Raw genomic sequence first — 26,285 nt, 5'->3', positions numbered from 1 at the left:
TTCATATTCAAATTACAGAAACCAATTGATATGCACTGAACTTGGGAAATTTAAGGCCTTGAAGGGTCTGGGGCCCCAGTGCACTTACCTGCTATGAACAGTTAGTAATCCAGCCTTTAAATATGTTTTCATGCAGGGGAAACCAGGACATCCAGGGGAAACCCACCTAAACACGTCTTTCCACACAATAGGACCCCTAAAGGATTTAAAATCAGGACCTTATTGGCCATCATGCCACCGACACAGCCAACAATAGCTTGAGGCTCAGCTTTGTGTAATTTGTTCAATACATTGTATAAGTTTTATTTGGATTTTTGATACATTTTTAACAAAGGCTAAAAAAACACATTTCTTGACTGACAGAAGTGACAGAAATAGCATGTGTTGGGAACAACAGATTTAACATGGTTTGCTAAAAACATTTGTAGACCTGGATGTAAAATTCTCCTGAGGAAGTACTTTAGGACTGTTCGAGCAGTGTTTCCTGTTGAACGAGAGGTTTGTTGTGGGGTCAATGTCTTTAAAAAATAAAAAAGGGAGAAGATAAGACAAAAAGCTTTTACTAAAATATGACCAAGTATACATATCAATCAGAGTGAAATAGAAATAAAGGCCTGTGTTTAATATAAGCATGTTTCAAATAAAGGCCTGGTATCCCAGTTAATGTAAATAAACAGCAAAACGAAAACACTGTCACGCCCAGGATGCAATTTGTTGGGGGGGATGCATGGGATTTCCCCCTTTATGGTCTACATGTCCCTGCCTCTGCAGAGTTATTTTTATCCCCGGTGGGGAAAGAATGTATACCCCCCCTCAAAGTCATCAATGCTACTTCACCAATAGACCATATATATCATACCTAAGTAATACCTAAGTATTTTAAACTAAAGCGATGTAACGTGAACACATAGTGCCATAGAACGATAAAATCCAAGCAACAGTTGCTGGTTGTATTTAACCGCTAAAGAGCTCCGGGACAGCTGGCTACCAGCGGCAGTTGTTTAGCCGCCAATAGGTGAATGTGAGCCAGGTACAGGCACCGCCAGATGACAGTCCTTTCAGGGGCAATGGTAGCGGAGTATAGCCAGAAAAAGTGAGCGTCATGCGGTGATGACACTTAAGTTACCAAAACAGCTAGTTAAGTTTAGGGATAAGATGATGTGCATGATCAAAAACATCCCCCCCTCTGCTTTTTTCACAAATTGCACCCTGGTCATGCCTATTCATTTTGAAAGAGCAATGACCAATAGGCAAATTCCAACACTCAATGGACCAATGGTGTAACTTCATCACTCAGTCAGTCATGGACAGGCTTTCACATTTAGGGCTGGCCTCACTTTGCTGCAGTCCATCCCAAAAATAAATGTAAGCCCTTATGTCTCCATAATTACATCCGTAAATACCACAATAGTGCTTTTCTTGGTTCTCAGTCAAAACTAAAAATAAGTCTTTTATTTGCTTCATGATATATAATACACATTGGTCATAGGGCATAAATAATACAGTGCAAGTCCAGTGCTGAAGCAACTTTATAATCTTTTATAAACTGTTGATTAACAGGTGGGCCCTTCTTTGGTGAATGCTCAGAAAATGTGGTATTATAGCTCCTGGATGGGGTTATGTGAAACTTTCTCATGCTCTCTCCATCTCCAGTATTACTCTCCACAAACAGATCCACGTCTGTGTAAGACAAAAAGAATAAAACAGATTTAGAAAAACAAAACATTTGCAGTAATGCTTTTGCTTACTTCTATTCCCCAATATATAAATTAGAGCTGTTGTTATCCCAAGTTGTATGATGTATGTTACAAATGGACACTTTAATTATTACATATCCTCTTTTCTGGGGGGTAATCAGTGTAAATGTATACTATGTTTGCTTTCACCCATGAGGTTGGCACTGGAGGTCGTCAGCACAGGGGCAGTGGTCACGGGGGCCCTCCTGGTTCCAGGCCAGCATGTCCATCAGCAGGTTGGGGTGGCTCAGACAGGACTCCCCCTTCTCTGGTTTGGGATTACACACTGGAAACAACAGCTCTGGAAGAAGATAATAAAGTCCAAAACAGTCTTTACTTTTTATCACTTCATCACTGCTAATATAAATTGCTGTCACACACAAACCAAAAATATAAAGCCCATATCATATACTGAGGCCCAATTTTCACAGACATTAAGACTGGTCTCAGACAAGAGTATTTTTCCATGGATGTCCCCATTTAGTTTAGTTTTGGTCTTCTTGGAAGAGTTTAGACAGATTACAAAAAGCAGTGAGAAAGTAGCAAATGTGGAATGTATTTATATAAAACACCACAGATTATTACTTTAATCAAAATCAGACAGGTTCTACTGTATGTATACTATTTGGCCCAAGAGTGATAAATAGAAGAGTCAGTATGATGAACTGTCAATGAGTGTGTGGATAAGTTCACAATGTTTCCATGTCAATCCTTCAGTTCTGACTGGCTGTAATGGGTAGCAATGTTTTGGGGGAAACATTGCTAGTCATTTCCATTTGATACTGGATGACCTTTGTGCTAATTTGACCATGGGCTGTATAAATTGAGGGAGGCAATACAGTGTGTGTTTAACTTTGGTTCCACTGAAGATAGAAAGAGATGAGAAAATATGAAACCATAGCAACTTAACACCCCCTAAAGATTTCGTTTTTGCTGACCTCCAGTGGTGGTTCATCTTGTTACTCCTCCAATGTATTGGACTTGAAGCAGAAATCTCAGAGACACGTAAAAACCTGGACAAATAAAAGCTTCTTCATGGCTAGATGTCTCTGGTGGTCAGTGAGAATATGGGCATTTTTTTATTTAATGGGTAAATTAACTTTAAAATAATAACAGTAGCAGTAGTAGCTGTCGGTACACGATCCATGCTGCCTGCACGATCCATTCTGCGCATGCGCAAGATGGTCGCGCATGCCATCTTATAAATATATTCTTAAGCCATCCATCCATCTTTTCAGTTGACATTAACCAGAAACTGTATTCCTCCGTAATTCCTTCAAATGTCACACTGATCATTTGTGAAATGAATTGGAGAAACAGTGGGCTTCATTGCTGAAGTCCAACAACACAGAAAAACAGTCAATTTAAATAATAATGTTTGAATTTACACATGAGTTCACTTGATATTGAAAACAACACATCTATGCACCTCACTATTAGGCTTTGGAGTTGCTGACAGGCGGTTTGACTTTTTACCAAATCTACTCATGGACCACCAGGGGTCGCTCGTGGACCACTCTTTGAGAAATACTGCCCTACAGTATGTATTTGAGCTCATACTATGTATATGTGAAATATGAGGGGTATCACTGTTAAAGCTCACCTCGTTGAAAGGCACAGCAGAGGTCTGGCCAGCAGTCACTCTGATCCTGACAGATAGTTCCCTCTGTTCCTTTGGTGGCATTGACTGTACACTGCCCCCACACACACATCTGATCTGAGCAACACTCTTCATCCTTAGTACAGGGCTGAGTGGGGACACACATACAGATATGCAAACAAGTATGTAAAGCACACATAGTCTATGGCTGCATACATGGTAATGTATTTTTGTACCATCATCCATTCTTTCATGGATAATTTTTTGTATTTCCAGTTAAAGGCACTATGGTTAGATTTTTTAACATTAAGATATTTTTGCCATTTAATTTATTAATGGGTAACTTATTTTTTTTTTTCAACCTGGACCCTATTTTCCTGTGTTTTTGAGTCTCAGGGCGCTTTCACACCTATAGTTCGGTGGACTTTGTTTGGTTGATCCGCACCAGAGTTCAGATGAGCTTTCACACCAGCCCAAACGAACCGGACCGTCTGACCAAACGCTCAGGGTTCGTTTTAAACGGACCAAACGAGGTAGGTGTGAAAGCAACAAAGTGACTAATGAAAACATTTTTTGAAATTGGTCCAGAACGTTTGTCACCTTTTGTCACTACAAGTGACACATTAAACATAGCAATTTGATCCATTGTTAAAATAAAATATTGATCAGTCCAGCTTTAACTAAATGACTGACAACAAAAAACAACACTATCCCCACCATATCCGTTGGTATGCATGGGAGACACCTGGAGTTTTCGATCTCATACAGGCAGTATTTCAGGTCACCACAGTCCTCATCCACCATGCATTCCTGGGTTGAGGGATAACAAGAGTTACTGTACATAGTCAGTAACAGAGCAGAGAATTAAAATAAGTGGGTCAAGATTAACTACAATTGTGTTCATGCTGTCATTGCAAATAGTCAGCTTCCTTTTGTGTCATGTGTGTCCTTTGTGTGTGTATGTACGAAACAGAAATTACTATTTGAACTTCTTATTTGAATCATACTTTATTTATTATAAAATATGATTATTATTGAATCTGAAACATGTTCATGTTCATCTGATGACTATAATATGTCACAATACCAAAAAGTATGGAAAGCCTGAAAGGCAAGGTAAAAATAAATTGGGTGTTGGCCAAAACCAAAAAGTTAATCTCTTACGAGATGTTATGTCTTACATAGGAGATATACTTTTAGGCTTAATTAAGCTGTTTTGAGAGTGAGAAAGCCTTGCAGAATGAAGCACTTGGTGCACGATACAAAGGGCGTTGAAAATTCAGCTAAATGCCGCTTCTGAAATAATCAATGGAGTCATACTGCTGTTGCTGGTGCAAAATGCGCACATCGTCTTTCTAAATGTGGACACACTTGCCTGACAACAAATTAAGCTGCCGCTCTGCAGCTCTTCTCTGCAGACAAAAGAGCAGGAATAGGGGGGACAAGACTTTTCATCCCCCACTTCCAGGTGTTATGGTAATACAGTGTTACGTCCACTGTAAGCCTGGTGTAAAACACTTTTGGCGGATGCATTAAAGGCTGTGACAATCATTGTCACATTCCCGACTTTTGGTCGTATACTCCAATTCAACAGGCACAAGTATGTAGAACCCATTATTTTCACGTGTCATGTTATGCATGTCAATGACGTCATTGGACTACACGTGACTTTTGTTCGCTGTTTTGAAAATACCATGAACAGCGCTGTTTATTGTGTGTAGGGGCTGGGGCTGGGGCTGTGTGAAGGTGCTCTCCATAGCACTAAAACATAGCCTGACAATTAGTCCAGTCATTTTAAGCCAAAATGGGGTCAACCTAGAACACATTGCAACAGAAGCAAACTCAGCTGATTTTGTATCCTCAATATGTTCTGAGTAAGGAAAAAAAAGCCCAGAAGAATCCCATTAGGGGAAAGTTTCAAAAAAAGACCCAAATATAGCCTATCCATACACTATTCATTCTTTTTCTCACGGGAATAGGGTAAACATTTTAACCTTTAGATATCACCATCACTAAACTTTCTGCTAAAGTTCTATGTTTATTGGGTCATTTTGTATCTTGTGTACTTAATTGCTTCTGTGGCAATATCAAAATCTCCTGCATGGGGGTTAATAAAGTGTATTTTATCTTACAGATGGACTTTGTCCTATGGAGTGGGGATGGCACAAGTGTGGCGAGGGATTTGTGCCAATTAAGACAACTCTACCTCCTGCTCCTGAGAAGCTGAAGGTCATAAGGTGCAGCTGCCAGTCTGACTGCAGCACCCTGAGATGCAGTTGTAAAAAAAACCATATAGAATGCACCCCTGCCTGTGGACACTGTAGGGGAGTGAGCTGCACAAACTCAATGCAGATGGCCTGTGCCGAGAATGAAGATGAGATTCTCTAGTGGTGCATTGTGTACGTAATTTGAGTTTTTGATTCAGCCACTTTTTATTTTACCTACCTTTTACAAGGGTGTAAATCCCAGGGGGGTCAGGGGGGTCAGGGGGGTCAGGACCCCCCCTCCCACCATGTAAGGGTTGTCACCCCTAGAAATATCATTGAAACAATGCTGTGTATTGTAAATAACATAATGATGTATACGTAAAATATCTGTGTAAGTAGTAAAACAATACAAACCCCCAAAAAATGCTTTTTAAGTTTAGAAACATTTTGAGTCCCCCCTCCCTTGCCTCACAGTGGTTTGGTCCACTGCCTGCTGTAGTTAGGAGGATCTGCACTTGACTCACAGTCACATCGGGTAGTGACAGGAATGTAGTAAGTAGGCGGTTCAAGGCTATTTTATTCACATTAAACATCATATGAAGTTTTTCTTTTCCCAAATAAATATAATGGTGAGTAATTAATGAATTAGTCATGACAAAAAAGTTTGCTATGTTAGTGTAATATAATGTAACGTTACCTAGCTTGTTGGATAGAAATGCACCCACTACAACTAACGTTACCACGGCGATAAGCCTAACGTTATGTGTGTGAACTGATATTAGGGTTAATATTGAAGATCTACAGTTGCGTTTTGCTCAATATGAAGATAAGTGGCTGATCAGTTAAATATATATCCTCTGTCCCAGATGAAACCTAATATTTATGTGGAGGATGCAAGATAATTTTATAATTATAATATGACTGCGTCGTAAAACTATGAAACTATAACTCGTATTTAGACATCTGACGTTAAAGATTTGTGTTGTTGTTGCCCAGATAAAATGACAGAGGAAAGAAAAACAGACATAAGATCCTTTTTCAGTAAGCCTACACCAAAACGCCAAGTAAGTACTATAAGTCCTCATATCAAGACAATTTGGTAACATCTTTATAAGAATGGGTGCTTATGGAAATACTAACGTTAGGCTACTATGTCACAGGCAAAAGAGACAGAAAGAACTGAGTTACAGGGAGACCAGGGACAGTCAGGTGGAGAGTCTCAGGTAAGTGTGTTGAGCTTAGTTAATATTGTTGGAGGTGTGTGGCTGTCAGGGTTAGCAGATGAGCTTTACTAGTGGCTCACTAATTTACATTATGATAGCTAATTTCTTGTCCCCCACTACTGTTAGATCAGATTTACACCCATGCTGCTGCATTCTCCTTACCCTTGTCTCCTGTTCTTCCCTCAGACTCATCCCTCAGAAACAGTCCCACAGACCCAGCCCCAAACCACATCTCTGCAATAATAATTAATAAAGGCTGGTTTAAAGTACTTCTTCCTGCCTCTATGTATTAATGCTCATGGGTAGTCTAAATGGGTTCCATTCAGACCTTAACATTAAGTATTTTACTGTAAGATGTCAACAAGACATTTTCACCTGGCTATACCCAATGTTTAGATCTGTTGTGGTATTTATGCAAATTAGTATACATAATTAGATTAAGCACTGTTTGCCTTGTTAACCATGTTAACAAACAATTTAAAAAAACTTGTAATACATTTTCTGTTTGTCTTGGTGTAAATAATCAACTCAGTAATTTTCATGGTGATATCTAAAGGGTAAAATTTTTACCCTATTCATGTGAGAAAAAGATAAAGATAAAAATACACTTTATTAACCCCCATGCAGGATATATTGATATTGCCACAGCAACAATTAAGTACACAAGATACACAATTACACAATAAACATAGAACTTTAGCAGAAAGTTTAGTGATGGTGATATCTAAAGGTTAAAATGTTTACCCTATTCACGTGAGAAAAAGAATGAATAGCGTATGAATAGGCTATATTTGGGTATTTTTAGAAACTTTCCTCTAATGGGATTCTTCTGGGCTTTTTTTTCCTTACTCAGGACATATTGAGGATACAAAATCAGTTGAGTTTGCTTCTGTTGCAATTTGTTCTAGGTTGACCCCCATTTTGGCTTAAAATGACTGGACTGTCACCAATCCTGTTTGTAATATTTATGGACAGGATATCAAGGCGTAGTCGTGGTGGGGAGGGGTTGCAGTTCAGTGGGCTGGGGATTTCATCGCTGCTCTTTGCAGATGATGTGGTCCTGATGGCATCATCGGCCTGTGACCTTTAGCACCCAATGCATCGGTTCGCAGCCGAGTGTGAAGCGGCTGGGATGAGGATCAGCACCTCTAAATCTGAGGCCATGGTTCTCAGCAGGAAACCGATGGAGTGCCTACTCCAGGTAGGGAATGAGTCCTAACCCCAAGTGAAGGAGTTCAAGTACCTTGGGGTTTTGTTCGTGAGTGAGGGGACAATGGAGCGGGAGAATCGGCGCAGCGGGTGCGGTATTACATTCAATTTATCGCACCGTTGTGACGAAAAGAGAGCTGAGCCAGAAGGCAAAGCTCTCGATCTACCGGTCAGTTTTCGTTCCTACCCTCACCTATGGTCATGAAGGCTGGGTCATGACTGAAAGAACGAGATCCAGGGTACAAGCGGCCAAAATGGGTTTCCTCTCCCTTAGAGATAGGGTGAGAAGCTCAGTCATCCGTGAGGAGCTCGGAGTAGAGCCGCTGCTCCTTTGCGTCGAAAGGAGCCAGTTGAGGTGGTTCTGGTGGTTACCAGATGCCCCCTGGGCGCCTCACCCTAGGGAGGTGTTCCAGGCACGTCCAGCTGGGAAGAGGCCTCGGGGAAGACCCAGGACTAGGTGGAGGGATTATATCTCCAACCTGGCCTGGGAACGCCTCGGGATCCCCCAGTCGGAGCTGGTTAATGTGGCTCGGGAAAGGGAAGTTTGGGGTCCCCTGCTGGAGCTGCTCCCCCCGCGACTCGACACCGGATAAGCGGACGAAGATGGATGGATGGATGTATGGATGGATGACTGGACTAATTGTCAGGCTTCGATTTAGTGCTATGGAGAGCACCTTCCCACACAGCCCCAGCCCCTACACACAATAAACAGCGCTGTTCATCAGTTGAGTTTGCTTCTGTTGCAATTTGTTCTAGCTTTTTTCATAAAATGACTGGACTAAATGTGGACACAGCGGACTGCAGCTCCAGATAATGTAATTCACATTTTCCTCATTAATGATGAACTGTATTACAAACTCCCCTACCCAGCAACCTAATTTTTATGGCCTGACCGAATCCGGCGCATGTGTGTGTCTTGGTCCTGACTATGTCTGGTGTATTTGGTCTTCTGCATGACTTGCAAATATGAGCTACTTTAGGAAAGCTGCAGTGATGATTGTGTAAACCCCGCCTGTTGGCTGGGCTAATGCTAGTTTTATGGTGGCGTCGTATCGGTAATTTTAGTGCAAAAAAACATGAATCAGTCTCTCCTTCACACACATCATAAAACATTTCTTGGTCAATCGTAATTGGCACAGATTGATGTGAGACTGGTCTTGTGACTACATTCTATTATGGCTACTAGGGGTAAAGAAATGAGTGTTTTCACCTCTTCTATAATGTGACCTCTACCTGTGTGACTCCCAGTATGACTGTCTAACAAACCTGCTTGAGACTTAACCCAAATGTTTAGATCACTGAAACGTTTCCTGCTGTCAAATTCTACTATAGCGGAGTTGAAAATATGTATGTATGTGATGTTAAAATCATATTAGTTTGATTATCTGCAGGAACAAGAAATACAGTATGCAACTAAATGGATAACAACATGCACAATACACTGCATATTCCTTATTTAAAGAATGTATTGGTTGGCAGTTTTTTCTTGGAATGGGATTTAGTTCAACTATTTTCCAGTGGTCAGAGGAAACAGTGTCTGCCAAAAACAGCGCTGGCCTGCCGTGAACTCGCCCCTTTTTTCAGTCTTTATCTTTGTGTGTGCTGCCTCTGGGAAATCAGCATGGAAACAGAGCCAAGTCCCTGCATGCACTATTGGGGCTGACTGGACTGTGTCAAAGTCAGAGAAAAGAGCTAGGGCTCAACAGCAGAAACTGTTTGTTTCTACTCATCTATCATCATTATTCATCTTTGCATATGCATTTGCATATGCATACTCACTGTATAACTGAGCCTCTGGTGATTCCCAACCCTAATATCTATACATATAGGGTATATATATAATACATTCTTTAAATAAGGAATATGCAGTGTATTGTGCATGTTGTTATCCATTTAGTTGCATACTGTATTTCTTGTTCCTGCAGATAATCAAACTAATATGATTTTAACATCACATACATACATATTTTCAACTCCGCTATAGTAGAATTTGACAGCAGGAAACGTTTCAGTGATCTAAACATTTGGGTTAAGTCTCAAGCAGGTTTGTTATACAGTCACACTGGGAGTCACACAGGCACATTTGCATATGCATACTCACTGTATAACTGAGCCTGTGGTGATTCTCCACCCCTAATATCTTTATATATATATATATATATATATATATATATATATATATATATAATGTATATATATATATATATAATATATACAGGCCAAAAGTTTGGCACACCTTCTCATTCAATGTGTTTCTTTATTTTCATGACTATTTACATTGTTTTACTGGAGGCATCAAAGCTATGAATGAACACATATGGAATTATATTTAACAAAAGGTTGAAATAACTGAAAAACATGTCTTATATTTTAGATTCTTCAAAGTAGCCACCCGTTGCTTTTTTGGCTGCAAACCCTTGGTGTTCTCTCAATGAGCTTCATAGGGTAGTCACCTGAAATGGTTTTCACTTCACAGGTGTGCTTTGTCAGGGTTAATTAGTGGAATTTTTTCCTTATTAATAAAAAAGCAAATGGTGGCTACTTTGAAGAATCTAAAATATAAGACATGTTTTCAGTTATTTCACACTTTTTTGTTAAGTACATAATTCCATATGTGTTCATTCATAGTTTTGATGCCTTCAGTGAGAATCTACAATGTAAATAGTCATGAAAATAAAAAGGAAACGCATTGAATGAGAAAGTGTGTCCAAACTTTTGGCCTGTACTGTATATATATATACATATATATATATACACAGTACAGGCCAAAAGTGGCTACATGTCTTGGAACGACTATGGCGGGGGAAGTACACGTGTGATCACCGTGACCCTTATGTTCTTTGGTTTTATTTTTAAAACTCTCCTGTGACTTGTTACAGAAGCACAGTGCATTCACCTGAGAAAAAAGATGGATACCTTACCTTGTAATTATGTTTTCTATATATTGAAAAACTTAATTTGTTCTCATAATCAAATCATCATAAGCCTCATAAGTAAGGAACATTTTTTTTATAGAATCTAATTTTCTAGTACTTTGGGTTAAACGTTGGGGGGGGGGGGGGGGTTAAGAGCTCCACTTTTGAGCGAAATTTTAATTTTGTGTGTCAAACGCTTCATTTTCTGTATTCTGGTGATTTTTCTTTGCAGCAATTTATGGTGCAAATGTCTTTATTTATGTAAAGGAAGTTATAATAGTTTTTTGTTGGGGGATTGCACTGGCCAGTTTTGATTATTGGGGGGTTGTAGCCCGCCACCCCCCCTGTAAATTACACCTATGGCTATAGGAACGGATGTTTTAGTGGTAGTGATAGTCAGCAAAGTAGTCTTTTCATCTTAAAAATCACAGAAAAAAACATTTACTGGGTATTTTCTACAAAGTGCTGAGTCAACCAACTTCACTGTGACTTCCTTGAGTGTTTTTCAAGTGTTATTCAATGTATACAGTTAGTCATTTTAGAAGTGCAGACCTTATCCTGCCTGGCAGGCAGGCTTACTTGCCTCCCTGGCATTTTTTCCAGCAGCAAGCTCTATTAACATAACCACTTTCTGTACAGCTGCCAGGAAAGTAAAAGACTCAAACCACTGCTGTAAAGTAAAATGGCAAAACAGGCGGCAAGCAGTAATAATGACCTCAATCCAAGTCAGCCTCCTGTTGGCTAAAAATGTTTAAAGTATATGTTAGGTCTGTTTGCAGGATGATCTCATTCTTTATAAAAAACGGGTTGAGACAATACAGCCATAGTTTCAGAAAGTACTCCACCTCTCTGTCTCTTCTTACAGAGATCATGAATATTTTCAAAACTGAGGGAAAATTTTAATGTGAACACATTTAAATGAAGTGCTCTGAATAAGTCGACAATTTCATGTTGTATTATCACTACTAAAAGAGAAACATTTGGTCTCAAATTGGGGCAGTTGGACTTCGTGTCTCTGCCTGAAAACCAAACACACATTTCTGGAATCCTGAGTCAGCAGGCTATTGGCTGGACAAGCAGACCTAACACGCTACACTGCTATATGCTCAAAAAGCCCACTCACATGAAAGTTTCATCTTGATCAGCTCATTTTGTATAGTTCTAATCATGTCAGCATCTGGATGGAATGAAACCAAATCATTAGGAAACTTAGGCTGAGAATGCTTTAGGTCCATAATTCTCTAATTATTCACATAGACCAGACAGGATAGGAAAAAGACTCACGTGTTCCACAATGTTGGAAAAGCCAGAAATCTCCATATGGATGTGTGAAAGATGAATCTCTCCTGTTTTATTATTAGTCTCCTATAAATGGCAAAAGGGGTGACATGCTGTATCAGACCTCAAACAGAATAGCAATTATGGGATTCATTTATTCATGTGAAAAGGGAAACATACTCTTATCCCTACAATAACTTAACCCTTGTGTTGTCTTCCCGTTGACCATAAACGTGTTGTCCTACTGGGTCAAAATTCAAAATTAACTTTTTTTGGCGCTTCTCTTTTTTTTAGATGCGTTTGACACGTTTTTAAAAAAAATTTGTAAAAACATTTTCAACGTTTTTTAAATTCATGGTCAATGAACCTAATTTAAATGACATTGTACCTAATTTTTTAGTTAAAAAAAGCAGAAATTATTAATTATTTTGACTAATAGTTAAGATCAGAGGATGTTGAGTGAATCCCAGACTGGTTTATGTAAAAGTTTAGTTAGTATACTGTATTAAAACCATTTTAAATTCTTTTTTTAAATGCTATGAAATTGAATAAAACAACCAAAATTCAATGGAAGTAATCATTCATTTTACCTGCGAAGAACGTATTGGTTTCATACAACGTACATGCATTCATCCAAGTTATTTTTGGGCCATTTGGTTGTAAGAAGCCCATATTCTGAAATTTAAAAAAAAACTTTTAAGGACAACACAACGGTTACATAACACTCAGGGCCCCTATCTTGCACTCAGCGCAATTGCCTTAGTACACCGACGCTTGTATCATTCCTATTTTGCACCCGACGCACAGCGGACTTTTCCCTCCCCAGACGCACGTCGGTAAATTAGGGCAATGTATATCGGTTCTGCGAAAAGAGGAGGCGTGTTCCGGCGCAAAAGTTCCCTGGTGCTATTTTGCAGTTTCAGAAAACAATTCCGCCACTGACCAGGAAAAACCTGGTCTAAAGTCAGTGGCGCGTTATTCAGATGCTGTTTTAGGGGCGCATGATTGGCCATAATGTAGCGTGAAAACGAAAAGTATTACTGAAAATGCGCTTTAGGTGTTTGGATAGGTCAGGAGGTACTTTACAGTACAGTCATCAAAAAGTCGCAGCATTCTTTGTGGCTTGTTGTGTTTTACACAACATTTCCATGAATCATGGATGTGTTGATGACATAAATGAGAAAATATTAGAGGACTTAAGGAGACGTGATGTTGAACTACGGTGGGATTGGACACTCGATGCGCTCCTGGTGGAGCGGGTGGAAGGAGATGGAGTGGGGGGGAGGAGGAAGGGGCACAACAGGTGCAGGTGGTGCGTTTGGAGGCCCACGCTCCATGGCTGCAGCAATCCTCTCCAGACTGTGGAGATGCGCCCGAGAGGCCGCAGCAACATCGCCACCCGGCCAAGATGGGCATTTATTACTTTGCCGCATCTCGGACAGCTCCCGCTGGCGTGCGCCAGGCAAATCCGCCGTTGTAATAGCAATCCGCCATGGAACAAGCGTGCCTGCTCTTAAAGGGAATGTGAGATGACGCTCTGATTGGTTATTTTCACGTTACGCCCAAACCACACCTAGCTACTTCAGACCAACCCATTTTAGATTTGCGTCGGGCGCAAGACTCATTCAACCCGCCGTTATAATAGCAACAGCGCCCGAGATCCGCCCAAAAAAGATACTTGCGTTTTGCGTTTTATACTTGTGTTTCAGATCGTTAAAATAGGGCCCTCAGTCTATGTGTGACATGGCCTCCAAGAGATGAAAGGGTTTTGCTAAAAGTGACATATCATGTTGTCAAAAGTTAACCCCGTACCTTTTTAGCTTTATCTAGGACCTGAGCCGCTCTGTCTTCATCCTTTACCATCTTTTTTGTCCCATTGTTGTAGTTGGTACGCAGATCCAGTGACGTTAAAGATGATTTAGCACTCTCAGTAGTTATCTGTTGGATTGAATGTTAGGATAAAAGTGGAATCCATTCATAAATTAAATATTGAATAAACCACATGGCATTTCCATTATGTCCATACATTATTGTATATTTCCATGAGGGAGAGTTTGAATCCTCAAGGTGGATAACTGTGGAGAGTTTGTTGATGTACAGCATGCACTGATATTAATCTCCATTTCTTGGATGACATGGAAGGAAACTTCCCAGTAGTTCACAAATGATCAAAACCAGACAGCGACTACTGAAGCATCAGCAGACTTATTAGACCTGTTGAACTACAATTCCAGTGGGAAAAACAGACTTTACTGCTGCCTTCCAGGAGTCCCAGCTGGTACCAAAATGAAATTCGGTGTGTTACGTTCTCAGTTGGTTCTCAGTTAAAACCTTAACATGGGGTTAAGGTTTTTCTGTATTATCTTTTTTTTATTGAATTGACTGGACAAAATCCCTTTTGAGTAACTACTATTATGATGAGGACTATTAATAGTATAAGGTCAAGGGCGGCCTCTGTAGCCCTTTGATGCATGTCAACCTCTCTCTTTCCCTCCCCCTTTCCCACTGTCACTATTGAATAAAGGGAAAAGCCCAAAAAAATAAAATAGTATAAGGTCAGACATAAAGCAGACATGGAAACTATGTCTAGTGTTGCAACACCTATCTCAGCCTGGTAGTCTAAATTTAAATGACATGAGGTGACTGACACCGATTGTTTCCATTGCTATAATAAATTAGTCTAGATGTATGAATTACTAGATAGCCAATATGGCACGTTTGTCAGAGCTCTCTGTAAGTCTCTCCACTGAAATATAGACTACAACTCTGCCTTTGTATGAATGAATAAAATATGACGCAAACCTGGTCTACAGTCTCCTTCAATATGTGCTGGGTGTCCTCCATCAACTCCTCCAACTCGCGGAACATGTCGTTCAGACTGACCGGGCCCCGCTCCAGGGCGTCCCGCTGGATCACTTTCCCGCTCCGTGCTGCGCCGTCGGTCGGACACAAGCACAAACTCAAAGATACCAACAGCAGCATGATACCGGACATCTTTCCTTCTCTCTCTTTGTCTGCTTGTTTACTGAGCAGCAGAGCAGTGTGACTCATGGAGAAGCACAGCCGCACACAGCTGGATCCGTTTTATTTGGAAAGTCTGAGGAGTGGTAGTGGTGGGCTTATAAACTGGAACGAATCAGATTTAATGATGTGGAAAAGGTTCAAATTGCATTTTGTAGAGTACATGTCAAAATCAAATGGCTGTTTATGGTGAGCTTTTAGACTTGTGCACTGTAGGAATTGTTTAACCTTAAAACAGATCAAAAGCTGCCAGATGTGATCTGCAAAGGAATGTTCACCCCACAAACTAAATTCAATCATCATACACGACACATAAGCACACACAGTGAGCTTATTACATTATATTACAACCTTATTGCAGTTTTATAGCTTTTGCAAAGAAAAGAAAGACTGTGAAAGTGAAGCCATGGTTGCCATCTTTCTGTTGGATAGGTACGTTTTTGTTTTTTTTGTGGAGGTGGGGGGGAATTGTCAGCAAATGTCTAGCCGACGTAGCTATTTATGTTACATTAGTCATATTAGCCCAATGCTAACATTAGCTTTCCTGTCATTCTAAGCTAGTACGCTATGTAAGCTAATGACCAACACAATGCTATTTGTGTAAAGTTATATGGTCGCCGGGGTCTGAACATATTGGCTTTTCACAAATGTGCTGATTTGCAGGGTCTGCGTTTTTCTGATGAAATCCTTTGGGACAATAAGAACCGTCAATGTACGTCCACTAGAAGTGCTTGCAACTAACTGAGATTATTTTAATAAGTGTACAACCACATTATGTGAAGATGGTGACGTCTTGTTCTGAAATCTTGAAGGTGATTTGTTGCCGGAAGACAGTGATGTGGTACGCAAGTGAGTGCCGGGGAGAGTTTGTTGTGTTGGAGTACAGAAAGCGTAGAACATTTCTGATTGTGCGAACAAAATGTCGAGCTAAAAGTCTTGGCGAAAGGACACCACAGCTCCCGAAATCCCATCCTGTACATTGGCCAGCAGGATGCCCAGTAGAGGAGTTGCAGTTGGTGTTCTTTATGTATACATCGTTGCATCTGGACAAATCATTAGTGTTGTATCCTGGGTTATTTGAGTGTTTCGGGTCTTGCAGCAGACACCCTCGCCCAGGCAAACCAGCTGGGATTGATCAAGTTCCTGCTTGAGTCCAGGTAGCCTCACAAGGTGCGTACACACACACACACACACACACACACACACACACACACACACACACACACACACACACACACACACACACACACACACACCACAGAAAAAAAGAAAGGAAGTCAGGTTTAGCCAGGCTTATCACAATAAAAGCCCTCAGCAGTCAGTGTCAGATAGTCTCACATTGCCAGACCTTCCTCCACAGCGCTGTGGAGGAGGGTCTGGCGAGTCCACACAGCGTTCTGGGATGGGAGAAAAACGTGCTCTGGTTTATTGGCATTTCTTTAAATGTGGTTTATCATGGAAAAAAATAAAAGCACCCAGCAGTCACCTTAAGTTAACAGGAAACTTAGGATGGACCTGGTTTGTCCAAAATAAAAGTGCTTATAGTTCAACTCTTATCAGTCCTTTGACCCCGCAGCTGCACAGAGGTTGCTGTTTTTTTCTTCTTTTACTCAACCTTTATTGTGTGTTTTATTCACAGGTAATTCATATCCAACGCTGTCCAAACTGCTCCAAATCCCAAACAACAAGTTCATTGGGTACCCAGCAATACACTTTCCAAGTGTGAAGTTGGACGGTTTGAGTTAATTAATACAAGACACACACACACACATACACACAAACACACACACACACACACACACACACACACACACACACACACACACACACACACACACACACACACACACACACACACACACACACACACACACACACACGGGGCATGTTCAATCTCAAAACGGTGTGTACCGTATTGCTACAGTTTCCGTGTTGCACGACATGTTTCCTCGGAACGGTGTGAAACGGTCTTTTCACCTGAATTATATTTTGGGGTCGTGCTATTGGGTTTCTTGCCTGCAAAAAACACAATAATACATTAAAGGAATGTTTGTTGTGTAATTATTAGGTGTGTGTGTGAGAAGTGTTGCATTGGGACAGTCTGTAGCTTCATAAAGCAGCCACAGATCTGTCCCACTGCAATGTATGTCTGATGTAGTAAAAATCAAACATGACATTTAAATTCTAAATCATTGACACTGTAAGATAATTTGCCAATATCTTTGTTGGTCTGCAACAGTGGTTGTTCCAGTGATTTTTGACTGGTGGCCGGGGGTAATGTGAGTGCACAGAATGATTTTTTATATCCTTTAATATTATATATTATATGCTTTATTTCAACCATAATGCCTATATGCTTATAACTGGTCTAATTTGATAGGCAAGAAGCTGAGGAATATAAATCCATTGTAACTTAACCTATTTATATTACCATTTCAGAATAAATGGAGTTGAAATGAAAGAAAAATTTAGGTTTTTATCCATGCCTAGTATAAAATCCTAATTTCAAAGGCAATATCTCCATTATAACCAATATCTAGTAGACAATAATGCAACTGAATGTCTTCCCTATTGCTTTACTACAGGTTCACTGTACATTTGATGAAAATACACTAAAATATAACTTTATTTATGATACAATTTATAAAGATATACTGCATGTTATGGCCATGTTTACTGTTCACATGTTGAGTGTTTAATGGGAGTTTAACTAAAAAAAAAACTATTTATTTTAATTTAGCCATGTTGCAAATTACATAAATCAAAAAAACATTTAAATAGTAATAAACACAATTACTATGGATAAATATTAATATATGACTGAAGAGCTCCATACTAGAAGGATGATAAAAGGAGATTGCAATTGATGTATTATTTATTATTGTCTGCCGCCATCTGCTGGCTGTATTGAAGTAATTCAAGCCATCCTGTGTTACTCCCATAAAACATGTAAGAGAGGAAATGTATCTTCTCTATCTTCTTCTTTGAGCAGCAGAGCTGACAAGAGCAAAATTGTTTAGAGGCTTACATCTTGAACTTACCATTTGTAAACTACACTGTAATTTCCACTGAAAAGTTGCGTTGACCGTGTTGCACGTGTGTGTTGTGATCTCAATAACAGCTTATTTCAATATAATAATAATTTGGGGGTAATTTACCTCGAGTAACAAGCTGGGACAACTGTGTAAAGTTCCAACCGGGATCAATTCTTGTCTGTAAGATTGCTCCATAGACATGGATAAGCCAAAATTCCAGATCTTATCCCTCCAAAAGGAATATGACTAAGACTGCTTTTGACCTATAGACCTTCACCAATTAACGCTAAAGATTTCTTCAGCTAAGCCATCTACCTGTCTCTTAGACATCATACCAACTAGGCTACTGAAAGAAGCTTTATCCTTGGTTAACACTTTGTTACTAGATATGATCAATATGTCTTTATTAACAGGTTATGTACCGGTCATTTAAAGTAGCTGTGATAAAACCCACCCTTGATCCAGAAGTCTTAGCCGACTATAAACCTATATCTAATCTTCCCTTTCTCTCCAAGATCCTTGAGAAGGAAGTAGCTGGTGAAACTTACAAATTACCTGCTAACTGCTTCAGACAAAGGACTGATCTCTGTAAGAACGGCGTGCGGCACGTGGATTTAAGGTTGTGTACGGGGGCAGACAACGCCACCTAGGTTTTGGCTGAGGCCTAGGACCTCTTAAAACTACAAAGATTCCAATTTGGGATAAAAGATTAGCACAGGTTCTTTATATCCGGGGGAGAGCAGTTAAAACCAGTGGTGTTTAAAACAGTGAGTAAAAACCAGTTTGAGGATAACAGATTTATTTAAAAAAAAGAATAAAACAATTAAAGTTCATCCTTAAAAGAATTTAAAAGCAAAAGCACAAGCAACTAAAATCAAGCTAAAAATGGTACAGCAGAACAGGAGTGGGAGGTTAAAATGTCCACAGGTCTCCGCTGGCAACCAGCTTCTTGTCGCTTGGCTCCTCTCCTCGGGCATAGCCTGCAAAAGAGAACTCTAGGCCAGTGAAACGTCCTTTAAAAGTGCCACAGCTTTGTACATTACACACATCAAACACCAGTCTTAAAAAGAGACTTACGCGGAAGGGAGAAGTTTCACCTTCTCCCACTGTTACCGCTAGCGATCGGTGTTTGAGTTTTTCGGTGTACTCTCAGGCCTCCTCCAGACCAGGGACAATGCTGTTCTCGCGGTCTCTGTGTCCTCCTCCTTTTTCCCATGTGCTTCTTCACCACTCTCTGCCAACCCATTCTCTGGCTCCCAGGTGCAAGTCCTTATATCCTTATTACTAAATGTCCACTGGCGGAAGTAAAACCAACATTAAAAACACACACCACACATTTCAAAATAAAAGCATGCAATATAAAAGATAAAAACATAGCAAATACTAAAAACACAGCAAATCCAAAGTAAAAGCATGCTTAAATAAAATCAACTTCCGCCCTGTGACATCTCCGTACTTGTCTTACTAGATCTTAGTGCTGCATTCAACACTATTGTCCAAAGCATCCTGTTACAGAGACTGGAACATTAAATTGGCATTAAAGGAACCACACTAAACTGGTTTAAGTCCTATTTATCAAATCAATCTCAGTTTGTTAATGTTAAGAATGAATCCTCCAGGTACGTTAGGCAATATTATTAGGAAACACTCCATTAACTTTGACTGTTATGTGGAGGATACCCAATTATACCTACCAATCAAGCCAGATAAAACCAGTCAGTTAGTTAAACTTCAAGCATGCATTAAGGACATAAAATCCTGGATGACCTACAAGTTCCTGATGTTAAACTCAGACAAAACCAAGGTTATTGTGCTGGGCCCTAAACATCTCTGAAGCTCATTATCTAAAATATATATAAACTACTCTGGATGGCATTGCCCTGGCCTCAAGGACTACTGTCAGAAATCTCTGAGCTATTTTTGATCGGGATATATCCTTTAACGGACACTTAAAAAAAATAAATTTCAAGAACACAATTTTTTCACCTGTGTAACATTGCCATAATTAGGCACATCCTGTCTCAAAACGATGCTGAAAAACTAGTCCATGCATTTGTTACTTCAAGGCTGGACTATTGTAATTCCTTACTATCAGGTTGCTCAAATAAGTCCCTTAAGACACTCCAGCTGATCCAGAATGCTGCAGTGCATGTGCTGACAAGAACTAATTTCTCCTGTATTAAAGTATCTGCATTAGCTTCCTGTAAAATCCTTCTCCTGATCTACAAAGCTCCTAATGGTCAGGCACCATCATATCTTAAAGAGCTCATAGTACCTTATTACCACTAGAGCATTGCGCTCCCAGAATGAAGTTACTTTTGGTTCCTAGAGTCTCTAAAAGTAGAATGGGAGCCAGAGCCTTTACCTATCAGGCTCCTCTCCTATGAAACCAGCTCCCAGTCTGTGTTCGGGAGAGTTTTAGGCTTACTCTAAAATGTTGGGATGGTGTCTGCCTCCCAAAACCTGGGAGCTGGTTCCACAGGAGAGGATCCTGATAGCTGAAGGCTCTGGCTCCCATTCTACTTTTGGAGACTTTGGGAACCACAAGTAATTTTGCATTCTGGAAACGCAGTGCTCTAGTGGGGCAATAGGGTACTAAGAGCTCCTTAGGATATGATGGTGCCTGACCATGAAGATAGATATAGATCCTTTTATTAATCCTTTGCAGGAAATTACAGTGTCACAGCAGCTTCAAGACAGACATAACACCACACATTTACTCAAATATATACATACCAATTTACCAAGTTAAAATACAAAAATATAAATGAAGGAAAGTTATTTTTGTGCATTATAGAGTTGTAAAGCAGCTGGTATGAAGGACTTCCTATACCGCTCTGACTTGCAAATTGGTGCCATCAGTCTTTGACTGAAGGTGCTGCTGTTTATCACCTTCAGGAGGTGGAGTGTGTGTGTGTGTGTGTGTGTGTGTGTTGGTCAGTATTGATCCTAGTTTAATGTTCTGGCCCCAAGCACCTGCTGGACCGTCTCTAATTCAGCCCCGACCACCGAGCCGGCCTTCTTGATGAGCTTGTCCAGTCTGTTTCTGTCTGCTGTGCGGATGCCGTCTCTCCAACAGCAAACAGAGCAGAGCACTGGCCACCACTGTGTGATAGACACTGCAGAGCAAGGGTCTGCAGATATTAAATGACCTTAGCCTCCTTAAAAAATAGAGTCGGCTTACACCAAGGTACCTGTGGTTGGCCACCAACTCCACCTCAGTGCCCCCGATGGTGATTAGTGTTGGTTGTATCCTCCTCTTCCCCCTCCTGAAGTCCACAACCATCTCCATGGTTTTTGTGGGATTGAGATGGAGGTGATTGTCCGCACTCCATTGCACAAAGTTGTTGAGTGTTCCCCTGTACTCCTCCTCATTGCCTCCTCTGATAAGGCCGACGACTGTGGTGTCATCTGAGAATTTCTGCAAGAAGCATCTGTCGGTGTTGTATTGAAAATCCGCTGTATAGATGGTAAACAGGAACAGAGTCAGCACAGTTCCTTGTGGCGCCCCCGTGCTGCTTAGAATAGTGCTTGAGACACTGTTCTGCAGGCGTACATACTGTGGTCTGAGGGATAGATAATCCAAACACCACAGGACCAGTGATAGATCATCATCATTCATCTTTCCCATCTTCTCCCCTAACAGTTGAGGCTGAATGGTATTAAAGGCGCTTGAGAAGTAAAAAAATGTAATAGTAGAAGAGCTTTGTCGGTCAGGAGAAGGATTTTATATTCAATCCTGTTTTTTACAGGAGCCAATGCAGAGAAGCTTATACAGGAGAAATATTAACTCTTTTCTAAGTTCTTGTCAGTACACGCGCTGCAGCATTCTGGATCAACTGGAGAGTCTTATGGGACTTCTTTGAGCAACCTGATAGTAAGGAATTACAATACCGTCAGATGACGTTCCTTTCAGGGGCCAAAAAATATGCGTCATGTGTAGGCCTGTCACGAAAACAAATTTTGCTGTACGATAAATTGTCGCAGAAATTATTGCGATAAACGATAATATTGTCGTTGAGAGACCAATTTGCTTCAAATGATAATGGCATAATAATGCAGGTACACTTTTTCAAAGATCAATACACTTTTATTTCTAAAGAATATTTAACACTGGAACTGAAAGACATTTTAAATATCCACATTATGTCTTTGATCTCCTTTAGTATGTCGTCTTTCACGCTGATGTACAGTTGTGGAATTGCCGTTTGTGACACGCATGTTCTCCCAGGCAATTCATAGCCTACTGGCTGTCAAAAGTTTGCTGCATTCCTCGAGTGTTTGTGCGATAGACTACAGACTCTGTACTACATTTTACAATTATTTAACACTAAATATTAAATTTAAATAATATATAATTAATAAATGTAATCTATCTATATGGTTATCTGCCACACGGCGAGTAAATGTTTGTACCAAAATAGTTCTGTTTTTCATTCTTCATTTTGGCGAAGGTGCACTTCTGCTCCTCTGCAGGTCGGAGCTTCGTGGGGGCGGGCTGACACACACGCACACCTCTGACATACTTTCCACACGGACAGCTGTAGGCTTGTACCGTTAATGTTCTGTGCATTGTCGGACACATGCAACCACTTTCCTGAAACCGCTTGTATGTCCGAGCCTGTCTCCACCGCCTCCACCTGCAGGTTGTCAGCTGTGTGGTTTGAAATGAAAGGGAGAAAACGGGACGCCGAGTAACACGGTTGATATCGCTCATATACTTTTTAGTTTTTTGACGGTGCCTTAACTGCAAAGTGCTGCGGGAAACCCTGCCCCAACTCTCAACTAGCGTTTTCTGTCTCTGTCTCTCTCTCCGCCAGGAGTACCGCCCCCACAAAGACCATGCGACTGACAAGAGGGTTCACTCCTCGTTACGCTAAGGAACCGAGAGTGGTCCTCCTGTCTCTTTGGTAGAGAGAGACGAGAAAAACAAACAAGCATGCAAATGCAAATTATCGCGGCCGGAAAAATTATCAAGCTCATTTTTTTTATCGTGCGATTAATTGATTTATTGACTATCGTGACAGGCCTACTCATGTGGCAACGGCAGTTAAGTTTAGGCACCAAAGTGTTTAGGAAAAAGGTGGTGGCTTGGATTAAAACACTCCTGAAAAGCAAACGTGTTTCATCAAAGTATTTTGTTTTCCAATCGGAAAAGTGAACTCCGCTCCCCGGCTTGAGAGCGCTGTGTTTTATGTTGACACCACATTGTGCTATTTCATAAATGTAACTGTAATCTTTTAAATATCCCATCCTTTTGTGATTCTGTCTTGTCCTTAAAGTGATGGATCGGAGTAATTTCAGCCTAGGGTCCTTTGCACCATGACCTCGAGCCAAACACCCCCCCAGAAGCTTTTTTCAGCTGGGTCGAACATTGGGAGAGTTAGCGTAGAGTAGCGTTATCAGCTGAATAGCTTAGCGCAGGGGCTAATGGACCCAGGTTTGTATCTCGTAAATGACCCCACTAATAATGCCCGAAATGATACCAAACTTCTACACTAGTACAAACAGGTTATGCATTCATAAAACGATGGATTGGAAAGTTTGTAAGTACACCAGAAGTTTATGTAAATAACACTTGCCTGTTGGTTTCTCGTCTTTAATCAGTGTGGTACAAAAATCTGATCTACCCCTGTTAAAGGTCCCAAGACATGGTGCTCTTTGGATGCTTTTATATAGGCCTTAGTGGTCAGTGTTGGGGATTAACGGAATACATGTAACGGCGTTACGTATTCAGAATACAAATTATGAGTAACTGTATTCCATTACAGTTACAATTTAAATCGTTGGTATTTAGAATACAGTTACATTGTTGAAATCAATGGATTACATGACGATACTTCTCTGTTTCACGAGTTTATTCACTCTGACTAAATTAAGGCAACTCTATGCATTTTCCAGAAGCCCCGATATGAAATCGAAAAAAAATAGCTATTTGCGTGATCAGTCACAATGGAGTCGGAACCGGCACGACAGAGCCAGGGCAGGAATACGTTTCTATCTTGGAAATTCAAACAGCATTTCACATTAAAGAACGAACAGGGAGAATGAAATATAACTGTGCAGTGCAACCTGTGCTTGCCAGCAACCAACCTCCTTTCAGCTTCCAAATTACTCCACCTCCAACCTGAAGAAGCATCTTAAAGTAAGCTATTTTTTTAATTAGCCAAGGGTAGTCGTCTGCTGTAGTTTTACTGGTCACCTTGCTATTTTAACATTGACGTGCGACTTTACATTCTCCTACGTGCTGATTTACTAGCTCCAGAGCCGTTTAAAGACTGACTAGCCCCGTTTGACATGCTAGCTAATGTTAGCTAAAATTAGCTCGTGGTAGCAAGACTGCAGTTAGATTTTTGTAGTATGCAGTTCGGGACTACCAATACAATAATCTATCTGCTTGTTCAGGTACACATTCAGCTAGTTGGAATAAAAAGAACACACCATTATAGGCCTGTTTAGTAAGCTGGATGTGAGAGCTGCATTCCTACACTTGTAAAACGCAATTCATTGTGGAAGTAATCCTGAAGTAATCCAAGTATTCAGAATACGTTACTCAGATTGAGTAACATAACGGAATACGTTACAAATTACATTTGTGGGCATGTATTCTGTATTCTGTAACGAAATACGTTTTGAAAGTATCCTTCCCAACACTGTTAGTGGTCCCCTAATACTGTATCTAAAGTCTCTTTCCCAAAATTCAGCCTTGGTGCAGAATTACAGCCACTAGAGCCAGTCCCACAATGAGCTTTCCTTAGTTTGTGCCATTTCTGTGTCTGTAGCTACTGAGGAGGAGAGAGGGGCAAGGTGGAGAGTGGGGGTGTGGCCTTGATCAACTGCCACTTTGTACGTTTAAAAGCCATGATGTCTCTCTCTCATGGGTGGGCCAAATTCTCTGGGCGGGCAAAGCAGAGAAAGGGGAGGTAACCTTGCTCCTTATGATCTCATAAGGAGCAAAATTCCAGATCAGCCCATCTGAGCTTTCATTTTCTCAAAGGCAGAGCAGGATACCCAGGGCTCGGTTTACACCTATCGCCATTTCTGGCGACCATGGGCAGGCTGGGGGAACGCATGTTAATGTTAAAAAACCTCAAAGTGAAATTTTCATGCCATGGGACCTTTAACAAATTGTGATAGATTAAATATATCGTCAGAAAATGAGCCATTAAAAGAAAGTAAGAAATTGGCTGCACTCAAACCAGAATCAAATAAATATGATTTCCAGAATTTGTATATTCAGAATTTTAAATAATGCAAGTAAAGAAGAACTTTACCAACTACACTTTCATTTTAATTAAATAGTATATACAATCTCGGCAAAAAAAATTAATGTCCACAGTGTCCCTGATAAAGTGACAGTTACTCACATTTTTATTATCACTCCTGGTTAGTATTCAATTCAAGTGCAGTGTCTCAAGTCAAACAGAACAACTCTGACTTGTTAACCCACACCGCCCCCTGCTATATATCTGATGTACTACTTGTTAAAACCACAGATGAACTAATATTTGCCAAATATGCAACGCTTCGATTAGTTGTTTTGATGGTCGAATATTCGAATAGTCAAATATTCTGTGAAACCCCGACTGTATATGGTATGTGCCTTGGCCACCAGGATCCCATATTTTCCAGTATGAACTTGGAGTCTCCATCACTCCATATTTGGTCACAGACCACCCCCTCAGACATATACATATGGTTTGAACCAGCTGGCCTTAATCCCTTTCATTCCCATCAAAGTGACACGAGTTGGTTTGGTGAGTTTGGTTTGATCTGTGGTCAGTAGATCAGGAGTAGAAAAAAATTGATGTCCACAAACACACACGCATGCAGGGGATGGGGAAGATCCCTAGTCCCAGTGCGGTATAAAGCTGATGACAGAGGATTTCATCGGACATAATCGGTCAGACAGTCAACCAGGCAGTCAGCCTTAGAAGCATGAGAAACACTTCACAATTAAAAACCTAACTTTAATATAATAAATAGCCTGTAGTTATCTGCACAACATATTCCATTTCTTAAAGCAAGTTTACCAAATAAGCAAGGCTTAATACGGTTAGT

General features: G+C 40.4%; 1 protein-coding gene across 2 annotated transcripts; it reads right to left on the bottom strand.

Annotated features, from left to right (window-relative positions):
- Positions 1-539: 539 nt before the first annotated feature.
- On the bottom strand, positions 540-15,254 carry dkk3b (dickkopf WNT signaling pathway inhibitor 3b). Of its 2 annotated transcripts, XM_039808243.1 has the most exons (7): positions 14,971-15,254; positions 13,981-14,106; positions 12,175-12,255; positions 4,054-4,146; positions 3,340-3,484; positions 1,887-2,037; positions 540-1,680 (listed from the first exon to the last, which is right to left on the bottom strand). In XM_039808243.1, exons 1-7 carry the CDS (start codon positions 15,217-15,219, stop codon positions 1,656-1,658), a joined length of 870 nt encoding a protein of 289 aa, XP_039664177.1. In that variant the 5' UTR covers positions 15,220-15,254; the 3' UTR covers positions 540-1,655. The 2 variants fall into 2 exon arrangements, with proteins under 2 accessions (XP_039664177.1, XP_039664178.1); XM_039808244.1 differs by lacking the exon at positions 12,175-12,255 and having other exon boundaries at positions 14,971-15,253.
- Between the last annotated feature and the right edge of the window lie 11,031 nt (positions 15,255-26,285).

The sequence above is a fragment of the Perca fluviatilis genome, chromosome 8 (assembly GCF_010015445.1).
Source record: "Perca fluviatilis chromosome 8, GENO_Pfluv_1.0, whole genome shotgun sequence".
In the NCBI taxonomy this organism is placed as follows: Eukaryota; Metazoa; Chordata; class Actinopteri; order Perciformes; family Percidae; genus Perca; species Perca fluviatilis.
Note: the sequence above shows the minus strand (reverse complement) of the source record. Positions and strands in the feature narration are given on the sequence as shown.